At 41.5% G+C, this 15,351-nt stretch overlaps 1 protein-coding gene across 4 annotated transcripts; it reads left to right on the top strand.

Moving 5' to 3' along the window:
* Window positions 1–2,533: 2,533 nt before the first annotated feature.
* On the top strand, window positions 2,534–14,962 carry LOC105041837 (uncharacterized). 4 transcript variants are annotated; one of them, XM_010918887.4, is made up of 4 exons: window positions 2,534–2,786; window positions 3,335–3,407; window positions 3,514–3,600; window positions 11,630–14,962. In XM_010918887.4, the coding sequence occupies exon 4, from the start codon at window positions 11,909–11,911 to the stop codon at window positions 14,633–14,635; it is 2,727 nt and encodes a 908-aa protein (XP_010917189.1). In that variant the 5' UTR covers window positions 2,534–2,786; window positions 3,335–3,407; window positions 3,514–3,600; window positions 11,630–11,908; the 3' UTR covers window positions 14,636–14,962. The 4 variants fall into 4 exon arrangements, with proteins under 4 accessions (XP_010917189.1, XP_010917204.1, XP_010917197.1 ...); XM_010918895.4 differs by having other exon boundaries at window positions 2,551–2,786; window positions 3,372–3,407; XM_010918902.4 differs by lacking the exon at window positions 3,335–3,407 and having other exon boundaries at window positions 2,546–2,786.
* The last annotated feature ends 389 nt before the right edge of the window (window positions 14,963–15,351 follow it).

The following is a 15,351-nucleotide window of genomic DNA, read 5'->3' as shown; positions in this document are numbered from 1 at the left end:
TAGTTATAATTTCATTATAAAAGCCATTATATAAAATGATAGATATAGCCATTGATTGACATTTTATCAATTTCAATGTTTATCATGGCAAAAAAGTTATTTTTCACTTTTTAATACAAATAAAATAATATTTTATAACTAAAATACTTTTAGCAATTTACTTATTTTTATTCCGGGATCAATGACATTATAAATTAGTATAATCATTTTATTATAATGACCATTGTTTTTTAACAATATAGTTTATATTATCTAATAAATATGTTTTAGGAACACGGTGCTATATCTTTTTGAATTAGAGATTTTTGGTGTGTAAGGGTAACGTGATGATAAGCTGGATACCCAATTGAGAAAACAGTGTTAGGACAGAAAGCGAGAGATGGTGAATCCTGTCGATTTTTATGTGAGTTATAGGTACTGTTGTGGCCGATCCCCTCATCACTTGATCGCCGGGAACGAGCGTTTGTAAAAGAAAGTTCATGCTGATCGGAGACGGCTCCGACGGGGACCCTCCGACGGTCAAGTCAGAGAGGAGACTAGGCAACAGTGAAAATGAGATAAGGAGCTCTACGGAGAGAGAGAGGGAGAGCTTGAGAGTTTTCGAAGAAGACCTCTAGCACTGTTGCCTTCCCCGATTTATAGTAGGAGGTGGTATGGCCTCGCCGTCGGCGATGTAGACAACTGGAGAGTTGTCAAATCGCCGGAGGTTGTCACGTCGTTGACAAAGCTGACAGGTCTTAGGAATTAATTCTCGTCCTTAGCAGAACAGCACTCCAGGCTTCTTGGCAGGGTAATGCCCCCTGGCGTTCGTACGGCATTTACTTGATGGGACTGCAGCCCACGCCGCTCATTCGACGTCTAGGAGGGCCCGTAGGTGGGACGTTAGTCATCCAAACTAATGGTGAGTCGGCGGTGTCCCATCCGATAGGAAGTCGGTGATGGGGGGTCGGCTCTCAGGTGATCGGAGGTGAGGTAGGCTCGTTAGGCCGATCCGCTCCGATCGGAGCACAATCGGTAGTCGCTGTCGGTGTCGGTCGGACGGAGTCGGTCGGTCGGATGGAGTCGGTCGATCGGATGGAGTCAATCGATCGGATGGAGTCGATCGATCAGATGGAGTCGACCGATATATCCCAACAGGTATATATTATAGAAAAGTCTCCTGATTATTCTCCACAATTTTCACAAGCTATCCCAATGTTCCATAAAGTGTTATCAACACCCGAGTTTGACAGCCACTAAATATGATGCACTTAACCTTTTTCCGTACTAAAAATTGAAACTTTCTCTGGCAAGCATTAGATGATACTTTTCCTTAAAATATGCGCACCTTTCTTTAATCACTAACTCATTATAGAGACACTAATTTTAGTATTTACTCCAAGCATTGCAAAAGAAAAAGGCAGAAACACATATGGATGGTAGTGTTATAGTGAGAGGGGTCTCATCTCGTGCAATATGTTATTTCATAAAATTATTTTTATATTTTTGACCAAATAAATCACCTCTTAATTAAGCATATACCTTACCTTCCCATGGCGGAAGACTAAAAATGGTGATTAATACATCATATTAGTTCATGCTAGCAGCAAGACTAAGGTGGCAAGTTTCAACGTGCATGCGATACAATGTTCACTTTCTCACCACTTGAAGTAGAAATTAGGTGTATAGATAGGAGATTCCTTATTTTATAAGTATTTTTGCGTTCAAGACCCTATTAAGTTTTACAATGACAAATTTTGCACCGTTTTGATAATTGCAGGCACCACTTAATCCTACCATTTGTACAAAACTTTCGTTGTCACCATTTTATATATGTTCAAAAAATATTCCTCTCCAGCAGTCACATAGAACTAATCGGAGTTCCAAATAACACATTGTTCTTGTTCTTCTCCTTTTCCATTCTTCAATCCCTAATTCAATCAATGTAGTTTTTTTTTTTCTTTTTTGGTAGCTAATTCAATGTAGTTTATTCATGCCCATCGAGCAAGCAAGCAGCGAGAGTGGCGGAGGGGAAAAAATCGACGCGGCAGCGTCCGAAACTCCGCGACGGCTCTGCGCACCAAGAAATTAATGGAAAGAACGAAAGGAAAATAAAAACGGGAAGAAAATAAATGGAAAAAAAGGTCGGGACGGCGCCTCCGGCGGGCCCCACGAACCCGCACAACGGACGGTGGCGAGACGCTGCCAACGTGAAATCTGACGCCAGGCGTGACGTGTCGTGGCGTCGCGCCCCGCTCGCCCGATCGTATCGCCACGGGCCGAGCCCACCGACCGCCTGCCAGGCACAGCGCTACGTGGCGTCGTCTCGGCTACCAAACGTTCTCCTGAACCTTTGTTTCCTCTCTATTCGACCGACCACCGAAAATACATCATCAGGATGAGGACACGTGGATAATAATTCGTTGGGTAATCTAGCTGGGATACGCAGCGTTGAACCAGGGGATAGCCGCGGGCGAGGGCGGACCGCTTGGGCTAACCTGCGCCACTCCTTCTAACGTGCGCCCATGCCCTCGAACTCGATTTTTTATGGTTTTTTTCCCTGCCACCTTCCGCCTTCAACTTGCGCCCTCCTCCTCTCGCTATATTTCCTCCCTCTCCTTCCTTTTTCTGTGTCTATTTTTTTTTCTCCCTCCTCCTCCTCCTTTCGGTGGCCGTCTTCGCTCTTTGCTCACTGCTATCGCTCTCGTTCCCTCCGCCGCCCCCAAAACCCTAGCTCTTATCTCGGTCGGGATCTCTGATTGCGGGAGTTCTTGAACTCGTTGCGCCTCGAGGCCCGCTGATTTGAGGTGCGTGTCTTCTTGGCGTCTGAAATTATTGCTCTCTTACTCGTTCATGTGTTGTTTCTCGAAGATTTCTTCTGGATTCTGTTGCTCCTGGCAAGAAATCTGGTCTTCTCCTCTGCGCAGTCTGTGTCGCATGATATGCTTCGTTTTTGTTTTGGATGAATTCTTTGATTCTGAGTGAAAAAGTTTTTTTTTTTTTTTAATATTGCTGTTTCTTGAAAGTTGTTTATTTTGTCCATCAAATTCCCGGAAGATGCTGGGTTTTTGATGCAAGAAGTCGTTATTTTCCTTATTCTTGAGGTGCTTTTCAAGATTTCGTCGTTTATCTGTTTTTCTTTGTGCGTCAAATCTCATAAGTTGTCTGTAATTTGCTTTCCACCCCACCCCAAAAGTGGAAGAATTTTTGAAAAGAATTGATCTGGTTTCCGAACTGCTGTCTTTTTTTTTTTTTTCCTTAAACTGTTCATGCGTTTGATGGGGTTCATCTTCTCTCGCTTCTGAAATAGAAGTTTCTGATTCATGCCTTTCTTAATTTTTTTTATTTCTTGAAGAGAGTTGTCGTCAATCTGAATTTACGAGGTGCTTCAGGTGGCGGCTAATCTTATCGTGATCCAAAAAGGGAAGGTAGTAACATTGGGTTTCGTGAAGCTGGACAAAGTTTTGGCATATAGATATGTATGGTTCATATGATTTAGTTAATTTGTTCATCGTTTCGCTATAATTTGTGCAGTATAAATCTCCCGCCCGTGGCTCTGCATCCTTTTCAGCACAGACTTTTTCACAGCAAAAGATCATCCTGAGATCCGGGCATATCTTGGTGCGTTCTGTTATACGAATCTGTGAACATGCTCTTTTTAACACCAGCCTCTTAGTATGCTCTCCTTTTTCTTCCTAGATCTCTCTGATATGCTTAATTAGATTTTATCTTGTTTCAAGTTTCTCCTATCAATCTTGTAGTCATCTCTAGGTTGATTTGTCCATCTCTTTCTGTTTCTTCTTGTTATTATTCATTTTTTTAATGCAAGAATTCTTGGTTGGGCTTGCCTTTTTTGTATTATTTTTAGTATTTGGCTTCACCTAATTTTTTGTATGTGCTTTAGCTCGAAAGGTTAGCTGGTTTTTGTTACGTGTTTTCGCTAGAAGGGTAATTGTCTTTTTTATATTGTAATTATTTTGAAGTTTGAACTTTGAATCATTTGAGGGGAGTCCAACTGCTCTTCATCCTCTCATAACACTCTCAATGTGTATGGTTTTGATTAGTCTATCACAACTGTGGTTTGAATGCGGCATTGTCATCTATTGTTTTGTTGCTTGGGCATCATGGACCTGCATTTTCTGATCCGTGGTGTTATCTCTTGGTACTTTTGGTGATTTATGCGTGTAGATTATATTGAGTATACATACTGATATATCAAAATTCTCTATGAACTTCATAAAAGATACTAAAAATTTCACCTAGAAACAGGGTGGACTTATGACCTCCTTTCTTTAAAAAAAAAAGAAAAAAAAGTAAAAAAAAAGAGGGAAAGTAAAATCTTTGTACAAAGATAACATACTGATAAAACATGCGATGTGAGTTCTGCTTTCATTTCAGTGGAAACATGGAAAAAGAAAAGTACTAAGTTTGAACAACTTAAACTATGAAATGATAGGGAGAAGTTGCGGCAGTGTAAATTCTTAAATCTTTCAGTAGTCATGCAATTCTTTTCAATCTTTTAGATTATGATTTCATTGCCTGGTTAGGTGGACAGACAGCTTCATTGATTTTTCTAGATTATACTGCAGTATATTAGCTATCATGTGCTACAGTCCTTTCCCTGTTTTTGTAAACTAAGATTATGTATACTTTTTTTTGTCATGGATCTATAGTCAGTTCCATGTAATGCTTATTGTTCTACTTGCTAGATTATCATGCCTTTTTGATCATGGATCTATAGTCAGTTCCATGTAACGCTTATTGTTCTACGTGCTAGATTATCATGCCTTTTTGATCATGTTATTATTTCCTCCTGCACCTCAGTTATCAAAAATCCTTTCTTGTCTTTTTTTTCATTTGTTTCTTTTGTTGCAACAATAGTTGGGCATATCTGTCATATGATTTAAAATTTTCAATAAGGTTCAGAAAGTTAAGTGTGTATAACATAAATTAGAAACAACTGAAACTGCAAGTGTAGTTTTAACTTTTGGTCAAATCATTGGTACAATTAGTTTTTGGTTGGAACTCATGAAACCTAGGTGTGTTTATAATGTTGCTTGTAAAACATCATAGAAAATTTTCCCTTATCAAATTGCTGAACAAGTGCCTTCAGGCATGTTTTCACATTTTCTTGCCATGTTCCCTTGCATAATGATTGCAAACTCTGGAAAATCACATGGCAAAATGGTGTTGTAAGGGCATTGACTTTTATCTAATAATTAGATAAATCCTTTTTTTTTATCCTAATAATCCATAAAGATCCTCTAAGGTGATGATTCTTAAGGCTAATTGAGACATTATTTTTTTTGTAAAATCTGAAAATTGATGAGTTTTTATTTTTTGAATGTATTGCGATAAACCATGATATATCCCTGCCAGGCAGAAAGTAAATCTTAATAGCTGGAGAAGTCTTCTTTGAACTTGAGGACAATGCTTCTGAAGAGTTGAACTTGATGTAGGATGGATCCAAGGGTCTAAAAGAGATTTCTGTTAAATCTATAGGGTGTCAATTACCTTTAATGGTATGCTTATTGGCTCTTTGCCAGAGCTATTTCAGAGACTTCTGTTAAATTTGAAATTTTGGAGATGGAAACTTCTAAGTATAATTAAGGAGCAGATTGTTTCCAGGTTTATGTATTATGTTTGTTGGTGTTTATAGAATTTTATAATTTATTCATTTTATGAGTTCTCTAGAGAAATTTACCATCTGAATCAGACGTCTTCAGAGTCTTGAGTTTGTAGAGGTCCATATAAACTTTCAATGAGTCAAAGTGTCAGACTTTGGATATTTAATGGAATTTAAGATTTTTGCAAATTTTGCATTTCCAACTCTTCTTTCTTTATTTATTGTTATTATTATTTTTGCTCTTCTTCAGTTTCTTTTCTTACTCTTGGTACATCATACCTTAGCCTCATAATGAATTTTGCAAAGAATTACTCAGTAGTTCAGTTTCCATTTTAATGTTATCTGTAAGCCCTCAAAGCATAATCAGATTGTTTTCTTGTGTCATGTACTGGTTGAACTGTTATTTTTATTTTCCATATTCTTTGGTTGATCAAGAGATATCAATGGTTTGACCAAAGTGTCTATTATATTCATGCCCTTAATTCACAAAAATCTACTTTGTAGACATCCTTAATTGCTAGTGATACTCCTTTCTTTGTGGTTGGATGATGGTCCTAGAATTATGAGGGGCACATAGTGTAGCGCAAAGCGTAAAGGACTGGTACTGGTAACCATGGTGGTGCCTTACTAGTATGATATGGTACAGATCATGGACTTATGGAATGCCCGCTGGCGCCAGTATAACATAACTGAGATGTCATACCATGTATCTCTGCTGGACTTTATTGTGGGCATCATGGTATTAATACCTTATCTACATGATCCAGTTTTGACTGGTAGTGATATATTATTAGTTTGTTGTTTGTTGTTCTGTATCAAGCATCAAGTTATTTGACTTCTTGTATTCTAACTTAATAGCCTTCGTACCTTAGGCATTTTGCTTTAAATCTAGTTTGATTTTGTTGTGACTGATAAATAATTAAGTTTTAGGGTGTATTTATTTTTTGATAAGAATTCCTGGCTCTTGCTCTATTTTGTTTAAAGTGTAACTATCTAGATGGAGGTTTTATTTCCTCACACAAAGGACTGGCATGAGTTTATGTTAGTTATTTGGTATTCTTGGTTGTTTGCAGTTGCACAACACACCATGGATTTAGGTAACCTGTACCATGCCTATTCCCATCATGGGCCAGCATGGTACATACCTGTACTATGTCTAGATGTGGTACTGGGATGAGCGACATTCTATCAAATGCATGGTCATGGGTTTGGCCTACAGAGTGGCACTGTCCTTAGGTTAATTTTAATTTGGGCCATTCCTAAACTCTTTGTAAGTGGGTTAAGAGTTATTTTATGAAAAAAGAAACATTACATAAAAGTAATATACAAGGTCCCAGCTCTATTAATCATGGCATTTTATGCAAATTAGTTGTTTTCTAACACATGCATCGTGTAATTAAAAATAATATTTCATACAAGATGACCATGTTTATTCATGAACAGATATAAATAAACTGAAAATACCTACTAGTAACTTCTATTGGAAGTAGTAAAGTTAACATACTGCAAATAAAGCAAATTTACCACTAAAAGTTTCTAAGATTAGTAACAACATGTTTAGACTACAAAAATACATACTGATGTACCAAATGAACAAGTTTGCTCCTATCATATTTTGAGCAACACCCAAAAGTCATTCCATAGGTACATAGATAATGTACAGCATAAGATAGCAATATTTTCAAAAGAATATACTTGGCGTAGAATTATTTAATCTACTTCCTTTTTTTTTGACATTCATATTCCATTTTTGTTTCCATTTTGGATGTTGATGTATAAACTAATGACGGACATGAACTAATTGTTGGAGATCTGGGACCATTTATTGCGGTAGAAAGAAAGAAGAAATAAAAGAGACATAATCAAATGCGTGGATTAGATCAAGGTCTATCTCCACGGGGCATGCAAAGGTTTTATTATGAAAAAAAATAATTACAAGAAGAGATCATATACTCTTAACTCTTATAAATCTATCTCTTTCAACAAGAAGCTCTTACCTCTCACCTCTTACAGAAGCTTTCACAAAAATCTTCAAGAAGATTTAGGCCTGTCGTACCAGGATCCTCTGATGCCTCTGGATGGTTTCTGCTGCTACACGGTTCTCAGATCTGTGCACCCACTTTTATAGATCGAAAATTCTCTTCAGATCAAAATCACAGTCATGATCGAAGTCCAAAAAGTCTCTGACCGTCTGATCGCTTTCGCATGCTTCTCTGGCCGTTCGATCATGCAAGATCACGCTCGAACACCCTTGATCGCCGTCCGATTGCGACCGCGTGGCTTTCTGGCCGTCGGATTGTGCAAAGGAATGCTGTAGATTGCGATTTTCGCCCTTGGACCATGGCGGTCCATGCGGCGTCTTCTCCCCGCGGTCCATCATGGACCATGACGCACGGGTGTGCACCGCGTGGGGCTTGCCTAGATCATGCGCCCGCGCTGGGCTAGCGCATGCCTGGGCTGCACGTCCCGCGGGTCTGCGCACGCCTGCAGGCTGCACCCTGTTGTGGGCCTTCGCGCGTTGCATCTTCGGACCTCCACATTGTTGTGCACTATGTTTTGGGCTCCTCTGTCTTGGGTTTTTCTCTATGGATTGAATTTGAGGCACTAAATCCCAACAATCTTCATCTCGACTTGACATTCGGTCTCCATCTAACTCTGATAGCTTCAGGATGATCTCACCCCCATGCTCTGGGATAAATGCTTGATTGCTCATGGATGGACAAACATGGGAGTCGAGTCAGACCGCTCGATTCCATCTCCATCGTGTGTTATGACCCATCTGATCTGAGATCTGCTCGGATTAGCCTCCTGCGGCAATAGAAATTTCACCTTACGATATCGTCTGTTATCTTTTTGAGTCTTCCATCTCGTATCTGATCCATCTGCTCCTGCTTCACCTCACACTGGGCTTCTACTGACTTCTGAAGCTCCACCTCGCACTGAGCTTCCTGTCAAGAGGTAGTATCCTTCATACTTTCTTTCCTTCATCACAATCCTACTGCTGTGAATGATCTTTAGGATTGCATCATCAACTCTTTACCTGTAACCACTTGAATTCAGTCTGCTCAGTGAAATTAGCCTAAAGCTGGATATGTATCGGACCTCATCCAACTTTTTCATTGCTTCATCATGTGTCTGTAAGTTGACCGTTCCATTGTCTTTGATCTCACAATTCGATCCATCTAGCAAGTGAACAGTGCTCTCATTGCTCTTTAGGGAGTCAAACAACTCCTCTCTGTAATACACATGATGCGAACAAGTAGAATCTAAAATCCACTAGGGAGAAGAAGTAGATACCTCATCAGTCATCAGAAGAACATCATCAATGTCTTTTGTATTGCTGCTCGCCATCATCATAGTAGCCTTCATCCGATCTCTGAGTTGCAGGTAATCTTTGACTCGATGTCCCAACTCATCACATCTGTAGCATCTGATCTTGCTCGAGTCTTTTGGCCTGGACTTAGATTGCCCACATTGCGATTCTTTGTCGCTTTGTCTTTTGCCACCACCATCTCCAGTCATCGTCAAAGTTGAGTCGCCATTTGAACTCAAAGTCCAATTTTTTCATTTGAGAACCTTATTCTGAGTAGTGCATAAGTAACCTCTTCTATCTTGATGGCGTTCTTTTCCACTAGAAAAGCAGTCCCAAAGACTCAAAAGAAGGGGGAAGCGATGCAAGCAAGATCAATATGCTGATTTTCTCTTTAACTTTCTCACCAACGTTGAGGAGATTGATGAGGATCTTCTGAAAGTTGTCGAGATGTTCCTGCACGCTTTATCCCTCGTTCATCCGTAGTTGGTAGGACTGCTTCCAGAGGAAGAGCGCATTAATGAGTGACTTCGCTATGTACATCTTTTTGAGTTTCATCCACATTATCGTTAGAAAAATCTTACCAAGCATATGGATCACCACATCATCTGCTAAGTACAAGCGGATCGTGCTCACCGTCTGTATCTGTAGCCGCTGTTAATCCTTCTTCTCCATGGTAGTCGGCTTCTCCTCGCATATGAAAGTATCGATCAACTCCCGTTGGATGAGTACATCCTTCATCTTTGCTTGCCATAAGAAGAAATTGTTCTTTCCATCATACTGGTTGATCTCCATCTTGATTGAGCCTGATTTCTCTATCTTCTTCAATCTTGATTAACACCGCTGCAACCTAGACTACCACGACTCTGGTACCACTTGGCTTTAATACCAATTGTTGGAGATCTGGTACCACTCATTGCAGCAGAAAAAAAGAAGAAATAAAAGAGACAATCAAATACATGGATTAGATCAAGATTTACCTCCACGGGGCATGCAAAGGCTTCACTATGAAAGAAAACAATTACAAGAGGAGATCATACACTCTCAACTCTCATAAACCGATCTCTTTCAACAAGAAGCTCTCACCTCTCACTCCTTACAAAAGCTCTCACAAAAATTCCCAAAGAGACTTGGGCCTACCGTCTCAGGGTCCTCGATGCTCCTGGATGCTTCTTGTTGCTCTCAGTCGCTACACATAGTTCTCAGGTTCGTGTACCTGCTTTTATAGACCGAAAACCTTCTTCAGATCGAAATCACAGTCCTGATCAAAGTCCAGAAAGTCTTTGACCGTCCGATCGCTTCCGCATGCTTCCCTGACTGTCTGATCGTGCAAGATCATCCCCAAACACCCTTGATCGCCGTCCGATCGTGATCGCATGGCTTCCTGGCTGTCTGATCGTGCAAAGGAATGCTGTAGATTGCGATTTTCGCCCCTTGGACCACGGCGGTCCACATGCGACGTGTGGACCATGTCTTCTCCCTGCGGTCCATCATGGACCGCGATGCACGAGCGTGCGTTGCATGGGGCTCGCCTGGACCACACGCACCTAGGCTGCGCATCTCGCGAGCCTGCGCGCGCTTGCGGGCTGCACCCTACTGCGGACCTTTGCGCACTGCATCTTCGGGCTTTCACGTCGTCGTGCACTGCATTCTGGGCTCTTTCGTCTTGGATTTTTCTCTGTGGATCGAATTCGAGACGCTAAATCCCAACACTAATTTCTTATGCATATAACTTAAAATTGATTCGTGAGACATGCTAATGACACAACTGAAATATATGAGACTAATAATAACCTAATACTCCTTGTTAATAGCAGAAAGACAATATTTACACCTTGATTTTATATCATGAGCATGTCCGATACTAAGACTGAGTCTTCGAAACCTCAAAAGGGAAGGCCTTACATTTGAAAAAAGGCGAAAATAAGCATCAATGGAAAAAAAATGCTTTTATGGCCCTTATTATATCATATCAATCTGGTACATATTGCATTTTTCCATTACTAGTTGACAAAGTATATGTTGTACAGTAGATATCGTTACATACTGAAACCATATTCCTAGATACAGGCTATATGGCTGCGAAGCCATCTTCTGACTGCTGTAATTTGGACTTATATTGTCTTAAAGAAATTCAGTTAAAAATGGCTTTACTTTCTGGCAATAGAAAATATTCTTTTCCTTTGGCTTCCGTTTGGTTTTACTGTTACTACCATCATCATCATCATCATTGTTATTGTTGTCAAAGCACTCCAGGATTTAGTTGTACTTTGAAATGATAAGTATGAGCAATGCCATAGCGTGAGCCTACTTCTAATACTAGTATGACTGCCACTACTGCTGCTGCTGCTCCTATTCCTGCTATTACTATAATTATCATTTTTGTTGTTGCTCTAGGCCATGGACCCCTGAATTTTTTTGTACTTTGAAATGCCAGATATGCTGTAGAGACATTTTAGGGTGTTTTATATGTACTGCAGGGTTCCTTTATGAAAATTATAAGCAAGTCTAGGATGAAGTCTTGAAAGGTTTAATGGTGGATGACTAGGCTTTTCTTTTCTCCGTGATATTTAGTGTTTTCTTTTTCTTCTCTTTTCTTTTTTTTTCCTGGGTACCTTCAGGGTTATTACTGAGCTAATGCATGCCCAATGATTGATTGCTCTCGATTTCTTTTATAATGCTAATTTGTCATTAACTTGTTTGTTCTGCTGCAGGAATTCTTGGCTGCTTTGCTCTTGTTGATGACATCGTTGGCTGTGAATTGTCAAATATTGTAACCTAACTTCTACAACAAGTGCAACCACTTTGGTTTCTTTAAATTTTCTGAAATGGATCGTCGTGATACAACAGGATTTGTTAGTGGAGGTGGCAAGCAATTCTTCAGATGTTTCTAACTGTTGAATATTGTTAGCTGCAAGTCCCGGAAGTCAGGCCAACTGGTTCTTTTTGATTAATATCTGGTTGATATAAGAGGTCTTCTGCTGGTAATAGTAATGAATAACAGCATTCCTGCCAACCTCTCCTCTTTACATGCTTTTGTCTCTTGGAGCAAAGTTCAATCAGGAGCTGAGTATAGCACAGATGTTACATTGCGACTTGATTCCCCTGGTACTTCCAGTCTGTATAGTTTCAATGCTAAAGGGACAAAGAGGAAGTGGGGTGATATTAGTGGATTGGAGGGTCCTGAACATCCTTTACTTGCACTTGGTTTAGGGCAGTCACCCAGTTCCTCAGACATTAGCAAGGTTAGCTCAACAACTGCTTGCACAATGTCTTCGGTGAAGGAGACTGATGAGGAATCCTCAGCTGATCTGGGTTTGAATTTTCAGCTTCATCTTGGCAATGAGAATATGCCTAGCCCTAAGAAATCCTCTGTTGCTGCTCCTCAGGCATCAGGAAGTGAACCGATTTATGACTTCCAGCCAGGTCTATCAACTGGCCCATCTGAATCTGTTATTACTGGTATCAGCCCAGTCTCTGATCAACTTCAGAACAGCCTGGACACATCAGCAGTGATCGGTCAAGTGCCAACAGTTGATGAAGGATCAGCATCATCTCGCGGGATATTTGGGAGTTATGTGGCACCCTCTTTGTATATTTCAGAGACAACTAGCAGCTTTCCTTCCAACCAAAATATTCATGCTAAAGCTGATCCAGTTGCAGTTGTCCCAGACCTCACATCAACCAGGATACAAACAGTGAAAAGCCCAGTTGCCTGTACTTCCGGGGTTACTCATCTGCAGCAACGCAACATTACCACAAAAACTTGTCAGTTCCAGGGATGTGGAAAAGGAGCAAGAGGCGTTTCTGGACTATGCATAGCCCATGGTGGGGGACGAAGATGCCAGAGACCTGGCTGTCACAAGGGAGCTGAGGGTAGGACCATCTTTTGCAAGGCCCATGGAGGTGGTTGGCGATGCCAACACCTTGGCTCCACGAAGAGTGCCGATGAAGGCTGCACTGATTATTGCATTGCTCATGGCTCAACAACTGCTTGCACCATGTCTTCGGTGAAGGAGACTGATGAGGAATCCTCAGCCGATCTGGGTTTGAATTTTCAGCTTCATCTTGGCGATGAGAATATGCCTAGCCCTAAGAAATCCTCTGTTGCTGCTCAGGCATCAGGAAGTGAACTGATTTATGACCTCCAGCTAGGTCTATCAACTGGCCCATCTGAATCTGTTATTACTGGTATCAGCCCAGTGTCCGATCAACTTCAGAACAGCCTGGACACATCAGCAGTGATTGGTCAAGTGCCAAAAGTTGATGAAGGATTAGCATCATCTCGCTGGATATTTGGGAGTTATGTGGCACCCTCTTTATATATTTCAGAGACAACTAGCAGCTTTCCTTCCAACCAAAAGATTCATGCTAAAGCTGATCCAGTTGCAGTTGTCCCAGACCTCACATCAACCAAGATACAAACATTGAAAAGCCCAGTTGCCTGTACTTCTGGGGTTACTCATCTGCAGCAACGCAGCATTACCACAAAAACTTGTCAGTTCCAGGGATGTGGAAAAGGAGCAAGAGGTGCTTCTGGACTGTGCATAGCCCATGGTGGGGGACGAAGATGCCAGAGACCTGGCTGTCACAAGGGAGCCGAGGGTAGGACCATCTTTTGCAAGGCCCATGGAGGTGGTCGGCGTTGCCAACACCTTGGCTGCACAAAAAGCGCTGAAGGCCGCACTGATTATTGCATTGCTCATGGTGGTGGCCGGCGCTGCAGCCATGAAGGCTGCATCCGAGCTGCTAGGGGAAAATCAGGTTTATGCATCAGACATGGAGGTGGCAAGAGGTGTCAGAGGGAGAATTGCACAAAGAGTGCAGAAGGTTACTCTGGTCTCTGCATTTCCCATGGAGGTGGGAGGCGCTGCCAGTTTCCAGGATGTTCGAAGGGTGCACAAGGGAGCACAATGTTCTGTAAGGCACATGGTGGTGGAAAGAGGTGCACTTTTTTGGGGTGCACCAAAGGGGCTGAAGGGAGCACTCCTTTTTGTAAGGGACATGGTGGAGGGAAGCGCTGCTCATTCCAGGGTGGAGGTGTGTGCCCAAAAAGTGTGCATGGTGGGACCCAGTTCTGTGTTGCTCATGGTGGTGGGAAGAGATGTGCTGTTCCTGGTTGCACTAAGAGTGCTAGAGGGCGAACGGATTTCTGTGTTCGGCATGGTGGGGGCAAGCGATGTAAGTTTGAAGGGTGTGGAAAGAGCGCACAGGGGAGCACTGATTTTTGCAAGGCACATGGAGGCGGCAAGCGCTGCTCATGGGGCCAGGTAGGATCAAATCTTGGTGCTGGTGCTCCTCCTTGTGATAGGTTTGCTAGGGGCAAAACCGGCCTTTGTGCTGCACATAGTGCCCTTGTGCAAGATCGTTGTGTTCATGGTGGGGGCTCTCTGGGACTGTCAGCTACTCAGTACCCAACATTGGTTAAAACTGAGAAAATGAAAGACATCATTGTTGAAGAAGATACGTTCTCAAAGATAGGCAATGATGGGGAGAAGTTTGCAGGCTGGAGTGATTGTGATACAAAGAACAATATCATGCCTCATCTCCTTCCTTGCCAGCCTGGGTCAGTTTCGCTTCCAGAAGGGAGGGTGCATGGAGGGAGTCTGTTGGTGATGCTGGCTAGCAGTGCAGGCCTTCCAAGTAACTCCACAAGCCAATCAGATGCTGGCACTTCAGAGAAGAACGTGTCACATCCCATGATGCGCAGGTGGATATAATGGCCAAGCATGCCTTTTTAAGATTCTTCTTCCTTGTGTGGTTTCGATCCTAGTTCTGGCATAGTGTGGTCTGCTGGGTATTATATGTTCAAAGTAACTTTGATGCTTGGAGTAGACAAAATCAGCATTTCTTGTTCATTAATCATATTTTCTTGAACCTGGATGTGATCTTAAGGCCCTCTTGTCGAAAAAAATAAAGGGAAAGATAGGGGAGGCAAACTTCTAGCGTAGGTTTGCTAGTTTTTTCTTCAGTTACTGTAAACTGGCTCTTGTGTAGTTGTTTACGTTTGTTTGCTTCTTGTTGGGAGCATCTTAATTTTATCTCAATGCCGTGTTTCATGTCATATTAAATATAGGGTATGGCTAGATAGTTATGGTTCTTAATTGGAGTGGCTTGTGTTATATTTTCTTTCATATATGTTTTAAATGTGAAAGCTCTAAACGAGTAGGACTGGCTCATTAACCAAAGATAGTGTCAAGTTTGTTGCACAAAGATTACATTACTAAACCTTGAGCAGGAGAATTTTTAAACCTGATGAACCACGTGAGGAGCTTTCCAGTCTAACCAGAAAGCCTCTCATTTTCTACAGCAAGTATAGTTCAGTGAATTCCAAATCCCTTGGGCCTTTTTCTTTTTTACATCGAGCATGAACTCACCTAGCATCTTGCTGTGACAGTTGCTTGGTATTGAGTCCATCTGCATTTCTTGCACTCCA

The sequence above is a fragment of the Elaeis guineensis genome, chromosome 2 (genome assembly GCF_000442705.2).
Source record: "Elaeis guineensis isolate ETL-2024a chromosome 2, EG11, whole genome shotgun sequence".
Classification (NCBI taxonomy): domain Eukaryota; kingdom Viridiplantae; phylum Streptophyta; class Magnoliopsida; order Arecales; family Arecaceae; genus Elaeis; species Elaeis guineensis.
The sequence above is the reverse complement of the archived record's forward strand: the minus strand, read 5'-3'. Positions and strand labels throughout refer to the sequence as shown.

Coding starts and splice junctions, on each gene's coding strand:
- LOC105041837 (XM_010918887.4), top strand. CDS start 11,909: ATGAATAACAGCATTCCTGCCAACCTCTCCTCTTTACATGCTTTTGTC.